Genomic DNA, 18,052 nt, shown 5'->3' with positions numbered 1-18,052 from the left:
GAAGTAGCGCGCCCACCAGCGCCAGTGACGCCGCCAAGCCCCCGACTGACCGCGTATCAGGGAATGCGAGGGTTGAAACACGTCGCCGTGTGCGCCATGCCAGTCACCTCCAAATTCATAATGAACCCTCTCTTTGACGTTGTCATTCACACCCTCTGTGCGACTCTACTGCCCTAATAATTTATCTGCAACCGCAAACAACCGCGGCTGCTTCTCCCTGCCATTCTTCCATGGCCATCTGCGCTTAAGACAGGGGTTCCGCTTCACAACTTGACCGCAAACGCGACCCGCACCGCTCTGAGCCATGTCCGACCCCAACAAGCCATCGCCAGAGTCGCGGCGGAACCAGAGCATCGAGAACTTCGCCGCCTCGCTGTCCACCGCCGCCGCCATTTTTGGTATCCAGATTGTTGTTTTCTTGATTCTGAGTGGCAACTGGAAGCTGCACAAGGGAGTCACCAAGAAGAAGACCGTAGATGATGCAGACCAGGCCGACAAGGCGGCGGCACGACAGAGTCTGTTCCACAAGATATAGTATGCGACGCCGCTTCCCTGCCTACATACCCCCCATGTGCTAACCATTGCCAGCTACTACAAGACCGCCTTCGTTCCCGTAGCCAAGCGCATCGCAGCGCCCACGACCGCCATCGACTCATTCCGCAATGTCTTCACCATCAGCGACAAGGAGCTCATCCGCGTCGCCGGTGTCGATGGCTACCTCTTCCTCCAATACCTGCAGCTCCTGCTCCGCATCTTCATACCCATGGCCCTCATCATCCTGCCTGTCCTCCTGCCCATAAACCGAAAGGGCGACGAGCCCGGTGTCTCGGGCTTGGACTCCTTCGCCTGGCCCAATGTCGCCTTTCCGAATAAGCGACACCGCCTGTGGGCGCACTGCATCATTGCTGTATCCGTTGTATGCTGGGTGTGCTTCAATTTCTACTTGGCGCTGAGGCAATTCGTGCGCCTCAGGCAGACCGTTCTCACCAGGCCCGAGCATCGCATTCGAGCCTCTGCTACCACTATTCTCGTGCAAAGTATCCCTGAGAAGTGGCTCACGGTTCCTGCGCTCGACGCCCTCTACGATGTCTTCCCCGGCGGTATCAAAGACATCTGGATCAACCGCAACTACGACGATCTTATGGACAAGGTCAACGACCGAACCAAGATCGCCCGGAGCCTTGAAGCGGCCGAAACAAATCTCATCATCACATGCACCAAAAAGCACAAGAAGATGGAGGAGAAGGCCGCCAAGGAAGCTGGAAAGAAGAAGTCCAAGGCGGAAAAGAAGCACGACGAGGCCATGCAGAACCACGCAATCAACCAAGAGACTCACGAACAAGGTGTGGACGCCGGTAACCCCCACGAGATCGAGCAACAACTCCAAAAGGTCCTGGCAGAGTCTGCATCATCATCATCCTCTTCTTCGCGGTCGACTTCACCTGATCGCAAGCGCGGCGTGAACATGAACCCATTGCCCTTTTTAGGAGAAGGCATGCACGCTGTCGGCAAAGGCTTCCGCGATGTCGGCCAGGGTGTGGATCGCTTCAACAAGAACGTCTATGGTGGAATGCGAGGAGTTTTCGGCGGAAAATCCCGTCAGGCTGGTCAAGCGCGGAACCCTGAGGAAGCACAGCCAAGTTTCGACGGCAGCGATGAGGTTCCAGCATCGTCACCCACATCTGCGGACTACCACCAAAGGGCCGCTAGCAGCGATACCCACACTCCATTGGCCACCAAAGAGAAGTACGATTCTGAAGGTACTGTGACAGAGCCCAACTCTCCTCAGACGAACTTGAAAGCACCCGCAGCCGAGACGGACACCAAAGACGACAAGCCTGTACAACCTGCGTGGAAGCACCCGCTCAATAAGCTCAAGGCTATGTACGTCGGTCAGGGTGACTTCATAAGCCCAAGTCCATTCGTGAAAGAGGGAGAAGAGCTACCATTAGAAGTCAAGGATGCCAGTAAGATCAAGTACGATCTATCAGGCTTGTACGACGAGTCTATGGAGGAGGATGGCGAGGACGCTCTCTGGAGAAAATACATGAAGCCAAAGGACAGAGAAACGATGCGTCTGCCCATCTTGAACTTCTCGTGGTGGCCGTCGCTGCCTCTGATTGGCAAGAAGGTGGACACCATCTACCATTGCCGCAAGGAGCTTGCCCGCCTCAACGCTGAGATTGCCGACGACCAGGCTCACCCAGAGCGCTTCCCACTGATGAACTCGGCCTTTATTCAATTTAACCACCAGGTCGCTGCACACATGGCCTGTCAGTCATTGAGTCACCACATTCCCCGGCAAATGAACCCACGAACCGTCGAGGTTAACCCCAACTACGTCATCTGGGACAACTTGACCATGAAGTGGTGGGAGCGCTACCTACGCATGTTTGGAGTCATTCTGCTCATCGTCGGTCTGATCATCTTCTGGGGTATTCCTGTCAGTTTTACAGGAGCTCTGTCCCAAGTCGACTCTCTGACCGAAACATTGCCATGGCTTGGTTTCATCAATGATGCTCCCGACTGGGTCGTTAGTTTGATTCAGGGTGTGTTGCCACCAGCCTTCTTGGCCATTCTCTTCGCTATTCTGCCCCTACTCCTGCGCTTCCTGGCTGGTCTTACCGGTACGACGACATTTGGCGAACGCGAGTTGCTTGTGCAGAACTTCTACTTCGCCTTCGTATTTGTCCAACTGTTCCTGGTTGTTTCCATCTCTACCGGTATCACTTCGACCATTGACGATCTGCTCAACGATCCACTCAGTGTCCCCCAGACATTGGCGCAGAACCTCCCCAAGGCCGCCAACTACTTCTTCTCTTACATGATTCTGCAAGCGCTTAGTATCAGTTCCGGTACTCTGCTGCAAATTGGTGCCGTCGTTGTTATCATCTTCCTGCGTTTCCTGGACACCACACCGCGCGAGAAGGTTTCAAGGGTGTTGCAAAGGCCGGGTATCAACTGGGGTACCATGATCCCGGTCTATACCAACTTTGCCGCCATTGGTAAGTTTGTCTATCGAGATAAACGTTTACATAAACTAACGATGCCCAGGTCTCATCTACTCAGTTGTCGCGCCCTTGATCCTAATCATGATGTTGATTACCTTCAGTCTCTTCTGGTTCACCTACAGGTACCAGATGATCTACGTCAGCTACGCCAAGGCCGAAACCAACGGTCTCATCTTCCCCAAAGCGGTCAACCAGCTGTTCACTGGACTCTACTTCCTCGAGCTCTGTATGATCGGCTTGTTCTTCCTACAGGAAGACGAGCAGGGGAGGCAATCGTGTTTCCCTCAGGCTATTATCATGATCATCATAATGGTCTTCACTGTGCTTTACCAGGTCGTGCTGAACAGAGCGTTCGGGCCTCTCTTCACGTACTTGCCAATCACATTCGAAGATGAGGCGGTCCTGCGCGACGAAGAGTGGCAGCGGGCACAGGCCAGCAAGTGGGAACGGGAGGACGAACACCAAGGTCTTATGTCGCAGGAAGACGCCCAGCGGACAGCCGAGGAGCGCGAACGAGCCCACCTAGACGAACAAAACCGCCTCGAGGAAAGGAAGGAACGCGAGGCAGCCCATGGCCCTGGATCATACGAGCTCAGCAATCTGGATGGTAACATGCCACCCGCCGGCTACGGGCAGTCACCTCGACCCGACAATCGTGCGCGCAACTCAAGCTGGGCTGACCGCTCACAACGCTCCCGTCGCAGTTCGCGCTCGCAGTCCCACCACAAGAAGCGCAAGGACCCATTAGACATTATGACCAACGCACTCAAGAAGGGTCTCGACGACGTCGCAAAGCCCATCCGCGACGCAGAAGCGCAAGTACTACCCGCCGGCAACCTCTTCGACGAAGTCGACGACGAGCTCGCCGACATTGAGCCCGAAGCCCGCCAGAAGCTCATCAAGCGCTCTTTCCAACATCCAGCCACCCGCGCCATCCAGCCCGCTGTTTGGATCCCGCACGATGACCTGGGTGTTGCTAAGGACGAGATCCAGCGTACTAGTGCATTTACCAAGCGCGTGTGGATCACGAGTGTGAATGCGCGGTTGGATGCGAGTGGCAGTGTGATTTACAGGGGATTGCCGCCGGATCGGGATCCGTTTGAGAATATTGAGGTTTAAACGGTTTGTTGTTCAGAAAGATGGGAGGTGGACTTGTTGTATCATCATTGCGGTGTGGGTGTCGTTTCTTTTCTCTTTCATGTTAGCCGTTCGCGGCACCCTTTATAGCATACAAGCATAGCGTGGAGTTTCATGGCATTGGGGGGGCATCAGATGCATTCGTCTTCTTCTAAGACTATTACTACCTATTCCGTATAACTACCTAACATTAGAGGTATAAGACCTCATCCATTATTCAAAATATCAGATCCTCCAGATTATCGTTCCAGCCGCACACAAACTCGTCTGTTGCCGCATTCGCAGCCAAATCATCCGCTGCAGCTCTAGCTTCAAAGGCATCCATGAGCTCCTCAAAGGAACCCCGCTCCACGATCTCAGATTCTTGCGGTAGCGTGGCGTCCTCCAGCATACTGTCAACCGCTGGACACGCCGGGAAAAAGGAAGCCGGGAGGTCGTCAGCGGGCGCCACATCCATGATCCAAGGTTCTTGGACCATCGGGGCGTCCGCCCATATACTCTCAGCCGCTGAAAACGCGGGGAAAGAGAAGGCCGGGAGGTTGTCAACGGTTTCTACAGCTTCGATGCTGTCTTGCCCACGCTCTTGTAGGCGGCAGGGGGTTCCTGCCTCGACGCGTGCGTCGATGGTGTACTCGTTGAAGTCGGCAAACGGGGTCGCTTCGAACGCGAATTGTTCCTCTAATGAGGAGTTGGTGGTCGTGGTGGTGTCAGGAGTTGGTTCCTGGGCTACGACGACCGGCCTAGTCTTGGGAGGTCTTCCCCTCTTCTTTGGTACCTTGGGCACCTCGTCCATAGGCTTCGCCTTAGGAGGCCTGCCCCTCTTCTTTGGTACCTTTGGTACCTCGTCTTCTTCTCCTGACTGCCTCTTCCTCTTGGTAGGCGCGGAGGGAACGGGGACGTTAGGAGTTGTTGGCCATGTTGGAGGCACGTCCCCGCCATCATCCCGTGTGAGGTCGAAACTCTGACCATGTGTAGTAGCATCGATAATGCCACTGTGCTGCTGCTGAAACCCAGGCGTGAAGTTCCTCCTAACATTCTGGAACATAGGCTTTGGGACGAAAACAGAAGGAAAGCGATTAGTAGCAGCGACGCCAGGAGTGCTCACGGCGCCGGGCTGTGACCTACCCGGCATGTGAGAAGGGTATTGCTGGTTGGGGACGAAACCGGCAGGAAAGCAATTAGTGGCAGCGACGCCAGGAGTGCTCACGGCGCCGGGTTGTGACCTACCCGGCATGTGAGAAAGGTATTGCTGGTTGGGGACGAAACCAGCAGGAAAGCGATTTGTGGCAGCGACGCCAGGAGCATTCACGGCGCCGGGTTGTGACATACCCTGCATGTGATAAGGGTATTGCTGGTTGGGGACGAAACCAGCAGGAAAGCAGTTGGTGGCAGCGACGCCGGGAGGAGGGAGCTGTTGTGGCATGCTCATTCGTTGTGGCATGCTCATTTGTTGCGGCATGCTCATCTGCTGTGGCATGCTTAATTGTTGGGGTGGGTAGGTTGGCCTTGGAGCGGAGATGGTGATCCACTGCTGCAAGTTTGTACTCCACATGCGCTGGTGTTGGGTTGCGGTATAGGCGGAGTAAGACATGTTGGTGTATGTGGAGGGTGTTTGTTGTGCGTGGGTGGGTGGAGAATTTGGTAGTTCAAGATACTTTTGAAAGTTGTGATGGTGAAAGTAATTTGGTCTGAGAGTTTGAGATATTAGGAGAGACGGAAGGGGATACCAGCTATTTATTGCAGCGCAGGAAAGAAGATGTTCGGACTGCGATATATCATAACCTTGGTTCATTTTGAGGTGTTTTCATGACTGTATGCTATGGATGTAACAGCGGTGTTGGAAGCCGAGCACATAGGCGCAATCAGGCCAGTAGCGAGCATTGCGATTACCTGAGAATACACGGAACCGTCCTCCAAGGCATCCATTTGTCGCTTAGACCACAAGAACAAGCCTATCGAGTCGATGTCCATTACGCACGACCTCGCACACATGGTTGATTTGTGACTCTTCTCAAAATTTCCTCGAGCCGAGCCGAGCCACTATGCTAGCCGCTTGTGTCGGGGCCACAACCCGTGATGATACCAAAATCCCCTAGAGTCCAGCTTCCGACCCAAGGCACCCATATCGCGCGGTAAAGCACGGATACCCTGCTCTTCCATGAGTTCGCCCACCCATTTAGCGAACTCCTGGCGCGTCTCCACTTCTTCCTTGGTCATAGACGACTCAGTCATGGAGCTGAAGCTCATGATGAGGTCGAACCAGTCGTACACGCGCATGTCAGCAATGATCCAGCGCTTTCCCGGGGTAAACTTCCGATGAGTTGCAATTATCGCTCTTGCGACATCTTCGCCGTGGATGAAGTGCACAGCGCCTCGCTTAGCCACATCGTCTTTGGACTGGCCGAGGCGAGGCAGCCATTTCGCGGGGACGCGCTCGCCGCCGTATAGACCCGATAAATTCAGCACACAGCCGTGGAGCGCTAGCAACTCGTCTTCCGCAATAGCTCGCTTGTCCTCCTTGTCGTATGGCGCGTCATCAGCGCTCCAGTCATTGGGCAGTTTATTGAAGATACCAGTGGATCCGAGCTGCACCCAATTGTTCTTTGCGCCGTGAACCGAACGATAGAGACCTACGATGGTCTTTGACTGCGAGTGCCCCACCAATGGAAAAGTGATGAGTACGGTTTGCGCTGCTGGCAGGCGCTTGTATGGCTCCGCATCACCAGACTCCGGGTCGAACTTGAACGGGATCGTCTTGTCTCTTCCGGTGGTGGTGGTCGCGGCATACGTAATATCGGTGTCCTCCAGTTGCGGAATCAGGAACGTGGACGTCCATCCAGCGCCCAGAATCAGTAGGTCCACCTCTTTCATTTGCTCGCGCAGCATTCTGTGTTGCGGGTGTGGCGATTGTTGCCGTGCGATATGCAGCATACACAAGAGATACTTTGTTTGGATGTTATAATTTGCAAGAGGTTGAGCCAATGGGTGACACAAGGTGGGAGCTACAGCTGGTGTTGTCGCGTGAAGTCGTGACGTCTCCACATGAGCCAAATTAGCTTGCTTGATGCACGGCCCATCTGTTCGGCGCAACCATCCACACGGGAATTCTAGCTAACCTGCAGGAGGCTGATGTTATTCATTTGAAAGCCTACATACTTCAGACTTTTCCGGACTATAGGAGGCCATGCACTGTGTATGCTGCATCTCAAGGCGGAGGTAAGTACCACGTTGAAAGCGACGAAGATACTCTGGGTTTGGCCTCTAGAAACTTGGTTCTAGAGGTGTCAATCCAGCCATAAGAATCCAATGGGAGCAAGTTGAATCGTACCCATGGCAGGCGCCATCTCAGTCCAGACGCCAGTTTCCTGATTAGTTAAATTGTAGAGACGTGGATTGTCGTAAATCTGCTTTCAATCGAAATCTGGAATTGACGTCATGTGCGGGAACTTGTTCTCACGTGCCAGCGCGGTAGCCCATTACATCTGAAACGCGCTGATTGGCTGCTTCCACTTCCAGGGGCCGCGTCTTCGTCATCACTATGAGCTGCGCATCAGCCCGCAAGCTCAGATAAGTTGTCGCAAAGATCCTTCGTTCATTGCTTGCTGTTTGCGCATTCCAATTGACCATCCAATGCGAACATCACGAGTTTCCCGAGACGCGTCCCGCGTTGTCGCAGCGAGTCGCACGCAACGAGCGTTACGTCAGACACGAAACGCGACCAATGCGCCAGCTCCCGTCAAACGCGAATCAGGCAGCGACGAGAATGCTGGATCAGATTCAGACCTCAGCTCTGCGCCAGCAGACTCTGCCTCGGATGGCGAGACGCGACGAATGCCTATGAAGAGGAAAAGAGGCCAGGATATGCCAATCCTTGTAAAGAAGGAGGTAGAGGAGACATCAATCACTGCAATCGCGTCCCCGAAGAAAGTCGCCAAGGTCAAGAAAGCGCGTCGTGCGCCTGCGAAGAAGACCAAGACCAGCGATGGAACTGTCACGATGGAGCCACCTGCGAATTGGGAGGAGATATATACCCTGACGAGAGAGATGCGGAACGAGAACCTTGCACCGGTGGATACCATGGGTTGCGAGAGCCTGGCGAAGGACATCAGATCGCCTCGCGATCGAAGATTTCAGACGCTCATAGCTTTGATGCTGAGCAGCCAGACCAAAGACACTGTCTTAGCGCCTGTCATGCGAGGCATGCAGGAGAGGATGCCTGGGGTATGTGATACAAGGCTATACGGCGATTCCTAGCTAACATAGTGCAGGGCTTCAACCTCGAATCGGTCCTCGCCTTAGAACCCCCCGAACTGAACGCGTTCATCAACAAAGTCGGCTTCCACAACCTCAAGACCAAGTACATTAAGCAGACAGCCGAGATATTGAGAGACAAATTCGACGGCGAAATTCCAGATACTATCGAAGGGCTCGTGTCGCTACCGGGTGTCGGACCTAAGATGGGGTACCTGACGATGAGCGCAGCTTGGGGCAAAACAGAGGGCATTGGTGTCGATGTCCACGTCCACCGCATCACCAACCTATGGGGCTGGCACAAGACTCAGCAGCCAGAACAGACGCGTGCAGCACTGGAGTCATGGCTACCAAAAGACAAATGGCATGACATTAATAACCTGCTGGTGGGCTTTGGGCAAACAATATGCCTGCCCGTGGGTAGGAAGTGTGGCGATTGCAAGTTGGCGGAGAGAGGTCTCTGTCCCTCGGCAGTCGTAGCCAAGAGCACGAAAGTCAAGAAAGAAGCTGTTGTGAAAGTAGAAGCTCCCAATGGCAGCGAAGAGGCGGTGGTGAAAGAAGAGAAGGTGGTGGCTGAAGTCGATGAGATCAAAGCAGAAGATGTGGAAGTTGCGATAGACATAGAAGATATTGGGCAGGCGCCACGAAGGAGGCCGCAGAGAAAGAAGTAGTAAGTAGTCCTAAAACATATACTGAAGCCATGGCACGGCGTCTGACCTTCAAATCAGAAGCGCACACCTTGAATACAGTATTACATTTTGTCGCGTTGGTTTGGTGTTTAGCAGCAAACGCTCTGGTACGGTCCTGGAGTGGGTCCTTTCGTCATGCAGACATTGGGACCATATCGCGCCTTCCAGTCTTCACCAGGCAACAGCACGCGGTCGAGCTCTTGTCTTCATTCCTCAATCTACTCACCGTGAACTTCTGCGAGCGCCCCCAAACGAGTGCCGACAGCCCTTTCTTCACATCCTTGTCCAGACAATTCACTGCGTACCAGCCAAGTGCTGCCTGGGTCAAGCACGGTCTCTGGTCCCTTGCGACCTCATCCGTGGTACTCAAATACGGTCCCCCACGCCTACTTTAGGATTCGCGATTGGCCCACCCCTCAACCGCACCTGAGAAGAGAAATTCCACCGATCTCACTTCCGCAGACGCAGCCCACAACGCCGCTGCACCTACACCACAGCAGCTAACTACCACAAGGCTCAACGACCAGCACCCACTACGACGCCATTCACCACTTTGGGAGCCAGCACCATGCCATCTCGACCAGAATACGAGGCGCCTACTCGGAGTCAGTCACAACGTGAGGGCCGTTGCACTGCATCCGAGCCAACAGAATCCGATCCTGCATACGTCCCCATACTGCAACGCGCCTTTCCGCGCGTCGCGATCCTACTGACATGCGTTATCTACCTCGCATCCTCATTCGCAGCTGTCTACGTCGGATTCCACGGCATCGCGAACATGATAAACCCTCGACATAACCAAGCGGTAGACGAGTACTTAGTGCTTTCAACATCCAAGTACACAGAGGATGCACTATACAAGAATCTGGACACACTTCTCTCTAGTCAACTAAACCGCGGCTTCATGGAGACTCATGAAGACTGTCTTGTCCGCGGTCTAAAGGAGGCCAACTACGAACTCTACGGCCTCGGCTTTCAGTACCCTGACATGCGCACGCAGGTCATGGACTGGACAATGGAGAATTGTGGTAGACTGCAGTACACGCCACAGGTGGTGATACAGGATCCAACCCCACAGCAGGCTGTGCTGACATACTGGGCGGATGCGAGCTATCGCTCTCGCCGCATGCTTGAGGGAGCTCTGGGAGCCGTGCAGCAGCAGGCTCGTCGTTTCTTGAAGCTACTTTCGAGCGCGTTCACGAATAGGAAACCATCTCCCCTCACCGAACACGTTCCTGTTAGTGCCAAAACTAGCGGAACGCTTCCTCCGAGTCGAGCCCTGCCCAAAGTACCGTTCGGCTTCGCTCTGCGCTGCGAGTCCACCGAACCATGCCGCCTAGTCTACCCATCCGGTTCTTCTAAGCGTGCAAATAAAGTCAGCGTCTCACGCGAGGTCCTCGCGAAGCTTAAACGCGAGATCAAAGAAATGCGGGACGCCAGCCGCAAGGTCAAAAAAGCTAAATGGGCTACGGAGCAGGTTGTGATCTTTTTCGACTACATCCACGCCTCTATCTTGGTGGTCATGTTTGCGATCATCTTCAGTGTGGCACCGTTCGTCATACCCAAGGCCCTTCGCCCTCCTCCCCCTTCTCGCAAGCCGGAACAGATCAAAATCATGCCCGCATCCCTGCATTTTTGTTTTGTAGGGAGACTGATATCAGAGCTGTTGTTTTCGTACCCAATACAGCTCCCGTATGGCGCCCGGTGGGCAACGCCCTTCCAGCTCTACTTCCTGTTCGTTGGTAACACGATGCTTCTTCAATTCTTCATCATTAGCGGTCCGCGGTTCGAGAATATCAACCTCGTATACAAACAGATCAAAGAGCTCTACTTCATCGCCCGAGGGTGGGAGGTACCTGACGGAGCGATGGACAGCATGTTGACTTGGTACGGAGTTCACATTCAGCCGGCGGACCCCAAGCCCAAGCCTACGGAGGTTCCTGGTGGAACGATGGATAACATACTCGCTTGGAACGGAATTCGCTTTGAAGCGGTGGACTCCAAATTCAAGCTTCCGGAGGCACCTACTGGCGCGATGGACAAGATGCTCTATCGGTGCGGAATTCAATATCAATACGCGGACCCCAAACCCAAGCCGACGGAGGAACCGGCCACGGTCAAAGTAACCATGTCTTCCCCATCTGATAACCGCCAACAGCACGCGCAGTCGCACTCATCGCACCAGGGTCTGGCCGCTCCGAGCAGTTCACCCCAAGAAGGTCCCAAGGCGCACTTCAAGAAGGTCCAAGAAGGTGCTGAGGCACACTTCAAGAAGGTTCAAGAAGCGTCAAAATCTCAGCCGGCCGAGTATATCGATGTTCCCGATATCGGATCCCTCGTCGATACTGACAGCGAGACCGAGTCTGAGGACGAGCATGGAAGTTTCGTCGACCTGGCCTGTGGCGTTACGCCTCAGGTCAGCGATGTGGAATCTGGCTGGTCTATTGTGGATGCTTAAGACTGACTTGAACAGCTAGTATGGGATATGACACGGTTGTTGTCTGATGGCATGTAGTATGGGAGTTGTCAGGCATGTCAGCGCTAGAGCTGTTTCGTCTGGCACGTGTGGTGCAAGTATGGTATATGTACAAGAACATGGTTCTTCTCGATCGATGTCGGCCTCAACGGCTGTCGGTATCTACTAGTAGTGTCAGATCAATATAAATGATAATTTCATGTTATCCGCCCATTCGTGACCATGATACCCAGAAATGTCGAGCATGAAGATGAGATGGTTGCAAGGTTGGAAGCCAGTGAAAATTGAAACAATCTACACCTCTTAGAAAACTTATCTAACTGGCACTATGTCAATGTGCCCCGTAAGGTAGGGTGATGGTGACAGGCCGGGAGGGTGAATAGAAAAACCACCACAATCTACGGTTTTTGCGACAAGTTACTTGTTTAGGAAGGAGTTTGATGTGAGATGAGATGAAACAGAGTTGGAAAGCCCGACTTTACATGTACACCAGTCCAGCGACACCATGAAATCATACCACCAAAGACAGATAACTATGCAAGAAAGTAACATTAGAAGTACAATACACTACCACCAGCTAGATCTAACACAAGAGGTGAGCAACCAATCTCAAAACGCTCTAGAACTCCAGCGCTTTTACAAATCATCCCACACATCCCCCTCTCATCTATTTCTTGCCATTTCCGTTCCCGTTCCCGTTCCCGTTCCCGTTCCCGTTCCCGTTCCCGTTCCCATTCCCATTCCCGACACCAAGACACTTCCCCGCGTCTTCCAATTCACCCAGAACGCGCATCTCAAGCTCACTCAGCGCATCCTCACCTGCTCCCTTCCGGCTACTCAGCATCTCCAGCTCGCGCTCGTCGACAGCAACGATACGTTCGCGTAACGCACTCTTGCGACTCAACCAGCTCTCGACGTCTTCCTTGATGTTTTCCTTATCCCAGTCTAGGAGGGCGACTTCGTTGGCTTGGATACCCAACTTGGGACCTTGTTTGCGGACGTTTTCGAGGATGCTGGCGATGAGGGATAAGGAGTGGACTTCCGAAGCGACGGTCAGTGTGATTCTTGTGGCGGATGTGCGGGACGAAGGGTTTGAGTTTATGCTTAGCGCTGAACGGGCGAGTTGCTCGGGGAATTGGTTTAGGAAGGAGGAGATTTCCGCGGCGATGGGTGGGCCGACGGAGAGGAGGAGGTTGAGGCAGAGGGGAAGGATGCCCTTGGTCCAGATGCTGTACATGCGGGATGGGTTGTCGAAGGGTCCCATGCCGTTGGCGCGTCGGTAGTAGTTCATGATGTTTGCGGTGTTGAGTTGGCTTAGTATGCCTTCCACGGCCATGGTCTCGGCGAGGGCTGAGATGCTGGATAGGGAGAGTAGGAAGAGGACGCTGAGCTCGCCGTAGATGGGGTCGTCGACGCCGTTGTGAGAGATTGTTAGGCGGTCGGCCCATGAGAATAGACTGGTGGCGTAGCGCACGGTGTTGCTGTTGGCGAAGAGAAGAGCGGCTTGTTGTTGCCACTTCGACATCTCTGGTATCGCAATGATACGTTGGAGAAGCGCAGTAAGGAGGGCGAAGTCAGATGGCGAGACGGACGCGGGTTCGGCGTGGAGTTGGTTAGCCAGGCTGCGGAAGCCCTTTGCAACCGTGTCTGACAGAATCTCGAGGAGTTGGGTGGAGATGGGTTCCGTGTATTTGTTGTGGCTTGTGGGCATTGTGCCGCGGAAAGAGGAGCGGAATGATGCGTCGTCTGATGTGTCGGTGTCTTCGATTAGATGGAAATGAAGAGCGAGATACAGGATCCGTAGCAGAGACCGGTAGTAGTGCACAGCGTCAGTCGAAAACACGTTCTCGAAGTCGGGCGTAGAAGTGCGGATGGCGTTCCATACTGGAGCGAGTAATTGGCGTGCCTCGCTTGTTCGTACTTTAGCCTCCACCAGCTTCTTAAGCAGTGCGAAAGCCAGATCTGCTCGCAGGACCATGAGCTGGCCAAACAACGCTTCCGGAAGATTCGATTGTTGATTGGCAACCATGCACTTCTGAATGACACCGACAAGGACCTTGACTATGCGCTCATCCTTTGCTACGACTTGGCTCAGCTCAAGAGCCAGTAGCTTCCAGCCTTGGAGCAGTAGGACTTGAGACTCAACGAGGCCAAGGTTGTAGTTGGCCTTCTCCACTTCGGCAGCGAAGCCCGTACCTTCTCTAGGACCTGTCCATTTGCTGTTGAAGCCCAAAAGCTGTTGAGCAAGGTCGATGTCGTAGAAGAAGGCGCGCCCAAAGGTCTCCGGGTAGAGTGTGGTTCGCTTGAGGTTTCCTAATGAGACACCAGGATACTGTTGCTCGAGGTTCTGTTTGAGATAGCCGTGCAAGGATGTACTGTATGACGGTAGCTCCAAAGCAGTATCTTCCAGGTATGTCAGACTCGGCACGACATCCTTGAGCACAGTGATGTCGCCCACTTGCCGCGAGCTGTGGAGGTACATGGCGATGACTTCGCATGCTAACGACGCAAACCTGTTCTGGAAAGAGCGCTCCAGTGTCTCGCTATTGCTGCTCAATTTTGGTTGTTTGGGTTGCTTGGCCATCCACTTCAGGAAAGCAAGCAGCTTCTGGATCAAGTCTTTCCGTTGCCTTAGGTCACCCATCGCCCACGACCAGTTGTTCTGCGCTGATGAAACAAACTCAAGCATGGCAGTGTAAAGAGGCCATGAAATCCCACTCGCGTCTTTCTCGGGCAAAGCCATGCTAGAAAGCGAATCGAGTGCTCGCGTGAGGAGAGCTTTGTTTCTTGAGTCATGGGTCGCATCCTTCTTGGAGCGAATCGACTCGCGAGGTGTGCTACCAGTGAGCAGGTACAACGAGAACCATTGCTGCTTGCACGTTACTACAGCCGAAAGCAAGTTCCAGACGTTCGTCTGAATGTCGACTATTTGCAATGGCTCATCTAGTTGTGACAGCACACTCAAGAAGTTCTTTGCAGTCCGTGGTCCAAGGTGACCAAGTAGGGAAGGCGGTTCTTGCTGTTCAATCTGTTTCCGGGCAGTCTGCTTTGGGTCTCCGTCTGCCATTGCTGAGTCTTCTTGTCCAGCGACCCGAACAGCACCGCGTACAAGAGCTTCCAAAAGGAGCACGACCTGCGACTTCCACTTGTCACTGGTCGCATATAGTCGTGCTAATAATGGCGTAGCTTTGAACAACTGCTGCTCCAGGTGTGTCCAGGGCTTGTTAAGTAGTATTGCAACCCTGACAAGGACATCGGCGAAGGCCACAGTAGTTTGCGTCTGCTGCATCCACAAAGCACTCGAGGTCGTGAGCAACGTGATGTCACTGGGGCTGACACCAGTAACCAGAGATGTCATCAGCGGGTTCGTTGGAAGATCTGCACCAGATCGCGTAAGGTATAGCTGGGTAAGGTACTCAGCGATGGGCGCGATAGATTTGGCAAGTTTAGCAGATAGCTTGGGCTCGTCGTCGACGCTGTACGCAAGGTTCAAGATCGTTGTGAAAACCTCGCAGATAGCGATATTGATCTCAGGACGGTGGTTGGGTTGGGAGTATTTCCAGTTCAAAGAGCTCTCGTATATGCTGGCAAGGGTCCGGCCGAACGTAAAGAGGATGGTGCTCATGATCTTATCCGACGTTCCGCTTTCTGAAGGCGCGGATGCATTGAAGCGGCTAAGTGCTTTTGTCGGCACTTTGCGAGACACCGATCGCTCAACGGCATCCTTGACGAGCCCTTTGTAGAGTCGAATGCATCCTATGAGGAAGTCATATCGCCCAAGAACCATCTCGGTTCCGATCAGAATAGTCGCCAAGCTTCCGTTGCCGTCGCCTTCTAGCAACCTGCTCCTAGCGAGCCAGGGCCATACCCTATGTGGTGAGACGATGATTAAGGCCTCTAGGAAGTGGGTGCAGTTGACCAGAAGCTCTAGAGAAGCCTCGTTACTAGGCTCCTGGCAGAGGTGAAGCAGCTCTTCCTCGAAAATGGCAAGCACAATGTTGACAGTATCCTGGCTGCTTTCAGCACCGATGCTGATCGCCTCCAGAAGTTCCGCTGAACAGATGCCCTCAGAAGCATGTAAAGAAGAATGCATCAAGTCGGCGAAGAGTCCGATGATCTCGATGACGCTTTCGCGAGATGCGGGTTGCTGCGTGGCGGTTTCGACCTTACTGCTGCCTACAGGGTATGTTGAAAGCAGCTCGACTAGGTACGAAAGCGTAGAGTGATGATGATGCCATACCGCCACATAAGGCTGTGAGCTATCATCAACGATGATTCCTTCTGTGCCAGCAGGTATTCCAGACAGGCCGTCAGACTGTGTCGATCTGCCGGAGGTTAATAATCGTCGTTGCCCACGGAAGCTTGAAGGGGTTCCAGTCGAGAAGAGTGGAAGATTGGCTGTAAGTTCAACCCAGTTGGCATTCTCCTCCTCGCGCGTCAATGCATAGTCCCTGAAGCCTTCTGGGAGGCGTTGCATAAGTCGGTTGTGGTTCCCAAGCTTCTCAATGAATGTAGGCATGCCGTTCTGCATGGTCTTGTCCCCGCGTGTCAATGCGCTACAGAATTTGAGGAAGGGCGTCATCTCGTAGGGATAGCGTAGGCGAGCTTCGTTGAGCAGTAGTGGTCGAAGGATGTATTCGTCTTCCAGGAAATACGCAACAACCGGATCAGCGTGACGAGAAATCTCCCCATTCTCCCATCTACGGAAGGAGTTGTCACCGGTGAGAATTGTGTATGTTGTTACTATCAGATCCGGGCTGTACGCAACAATGTCACTGCCGACTGCGGCGCGGATGAGTTGGAGGAACAGTAGACGAATCCTATCCTGTGATATCTGGTCGATCGATGTTCCAAATGCAGGCAGACTGGTCTCGACTAGCTGGTTGATGATAGCTAGCACACCCACTGCTGAGCTGATGTTGGCCAGCTCCTCATAAGGCATCTTGCCGTCGAAGAGCTCATGATTTTCAAGTCTAGCCACAACTAAAGCAGCCTCTTCCAGTGGCGAAGTCTGAGGTTCCGTGTTCCCTGTGTCGTTCGACGCTTCGATGAGACGGTCACGCTCTTGTTCCTCGTAGCTCGCACGGGTGGTGAGCCTCCAAGTCAGGATAGCCCAGGCGAATGTAGGTGGTGTGGCCGGACTCGCGCCCAACAATTTGGCCTCTCCGAAGATGGTGGTAATGCTCTCGACAACTGTGCCGTTGAGAATATACGATGAGGAGTCCCAGGCGTTGCAGTTACCGGATTCGAGATCATCCATAATTTTGTCCACTTTCAAGATGGTCAGAGACATGAGTGAAGTCAGCAGTTGTATCACCGGAATGAGAGGTTCCTGGCGAGCGGTGACTGCAGGGAACTCGCGGAAAAAGCCGCGGAAACTGAAGGCTTTGAGCCAGTCCTCGATGGTAGCCGCAGGTAGGAAGTCCTTCGCGACCAAGTCTGCATGTACCAAGGCCAGGTGAAGGATATGCAGCATCTCTGTAGTCTGCGCGACGACCCATTTCTCCGACGCAGGCTCTAGTATCGACTCGTCGACGTCCCAGCCGTAGCCGGTGTCTAAAGCGTCGCATCTTTTGGTGAACGCTTTGAGCAACTCGTCTAGCGCCTTTCCGCCCGAGGGGCCATCTTGCGCCGCTGCGATAGCCTGTCCAAGCTCTTCAATCCAGCCGGCGCCAATGCTTAGGTAGTCGTTGCCGTAGATGGTTTGGCTGCGCAAGTTGGACGCGCAGCCCCACGAGACCAGAAGCTGGCTGATGCGTATGATGGACGCGCACGTCGAGTGGTAGACGTCAAGGATGTGGAGGCGGCGCTGGTCCTTTGCATCGAGATGCGCGGTCTTGGAAGCGAGCGGTGAGGCCATGATGGATGAGTTTGGGACGAAAGTCGAGGCGCCTAGATTCCCGACTCCTGCGGCTTCCTGTACGCTGAGGGCCTCCTCTTCAGTGAGTCCACTCAACAGCTGTGCGGTTGGCCTGCCCTGCCATTCCTGGACGACCAACTGCAGCGCTGCATATTCTGATATCTGCGCCTCTTTGGCCAGCCACAGGCTGTCGTCCTTGATCTCTGCTACATCGTAGTGTTCGCTCTGGGCGGGAGTGACGCTGATGGGCGCGGTCTTTGATTCGAATTTGCTCTTCTCCTGCGACGATGGGTCGGGAAAGGGCTTCCACGGGTGGCTGAGGATGTCTCTGTTCTCGTTGGCGGTGAGGAAGGCGCGTAGGGCGTCGCTCTTGGACGCGGTTTCGGGGTCGCAGAGGGCGCGGTATGCGATGTCCCAGGTGCTGCTATCGTCAGCTACGTTGCTGCGCTCGATGCAGGTAAACATACACAAGCTGCTGCTCGCCCTTGAGGCACTTGCCCAGGTCGAACTCGGGGGATTGGATGGGGGCCATGGTTGCGCTGCAGTGCGCGAGTGTTTAATCAGCTACCCAAAGGCCATGAAGGTGCTGGAGAGGCGTGGGGGTCGTGTTGCCGAATGTTTGGCGTCA

The 18,052-nt window shown here is 53.9% G+C and overlaps 6 protein-coding genes across 6 annotated transcripts; 3 read left to right on the top strand and 3 right to left on the bottom strand.

Annotated features, from left to right (window-relative positions):
* Window positions 1–304: 304 nt before the first annotated feature.
* J4E78_001389 (uncharacterized protein) lies at window positions 305–4,130 on the top strand (the record flags this gene model as incomplete). Its single annotated transcript, XM_049362048.1, has 3 exons — window positions 305–534; window positions 589–3,005; window positions 3,055–4,130. The coding sequence occupies 3 exons, from the start codon at window positions 305–307 to the stop codon at window positions 4,128–4,130; spliced, it is 3,723 nt and encodes a 1,240-aa protein (XP_049227331.1).
* Window positions 4,131–4,365: 235 nt separating this feature from the next.
* J4E78_001388 (uncharacterized protein) lies at window positions 4,366–5,484 on the bottom strand (the record flags this gene model as incomplete). Its single annotated transcript, XM_049362047.1, has 1 exon — window positions 4,366–5,484. One exon carries the CDS (start codon window positions 5,482–5,484, stop codon window positions 4,366–4,368), a length of 1,119 nt encoding a protein of 372 aa, XP_049227330.1.
* A 704-nt stretch (window positions 5,485–6,188) lies between these two features.
* On the bottom strand, window positions 6,189–7,034 carry J4E78_001387 (uncharacterized protein; the record flags this gene model as incomplete). The annotated part of the gene is made up of 1 exon (XM_049362046.1): window positions 6,189–7,034. One exon carries the CDS (start codon window positions 7,032–7,034, stop codon window positions 6,189–6,191), a length of 846 nt encoding a protein of 281 aa, XP_049227329.1.
* A 744-nt stretch (window positions 7,035–7,778) lies between these two features.
* Window positions 7,779–9,070, top strand: J4E78_001386 (uncharacterized protein; the record flags this gene model as incomplete). The annotated part of the gene is made up of 2 exons (XM_049362045.1): window positions 7,779–8,369; window positions 8,417–9,070. The coding sequence occupies 2 exons, from the start codon at window positions 7,779–7,781 to the stop codon at window positions 9,068–9,070; spliced, it is 1,245 nt and encodes a 414-aa protein (XP_049227328.1).
* A 586-nt stretch (window positions 9,071–9,656) lies between these two features.
* J4E78_001385 (uncharacterized protein) lies at window positions 9,657–11,546 on the top strand (the record flags this gene model as incomplete). Its single annotated transcript, XM_049362044.1, has 1 exon — window positions 9,657–11,546. The coding sequence occupies one exon, from the start codon at window positions 9,657–9,659 to the stop codon at window positions 11,544–11,546; it is 1,890 nt and encodes a 629-aa protein (XP_049227327.1).
* A 685-nt stretch (window positions 11,547–12,231) lies between these two features.
* J4E78_001384 (uncharacterized protein) lies at window positions 12,232–17,956 on the bottom strand (the record flags this gene model as incomplete). The annotated part of the gene is made up of 2 exons (XM_049362043.1): window positions 12,232–17,845; window positions 17,892–17,956. 2 exons carry the CDS (start codon window positions 17,954–17,956, stop codon window positions 12,232–12,234), a joined length of 5,679 nt encoding a protein of 1,892 aa, XP_049227326.1.
* Between the last annotated feature and the right edge of the window lie 96 nt (window positions 17,957–18,052).

The sequence above is a fragment of the Alternaria triticimaculans genome (genome assembly GCF_023758025.1).
Source record: "Alternaria triticimaculans strain BMP 0046 chromosome Unknown scaffold_1, whole genome shotgun sequence".
In the NCBI taxonomy this organism is placed as follows: Eukaryota; Fungi; Ascomycota; class Dothideomycetes; order Pleosporales; family Pleosporaceae; genus Alternaria; species Alternaria triticimaculans.
This window is presented reverse-complemented; position numbering and strand designations above follow the sequence as displayed.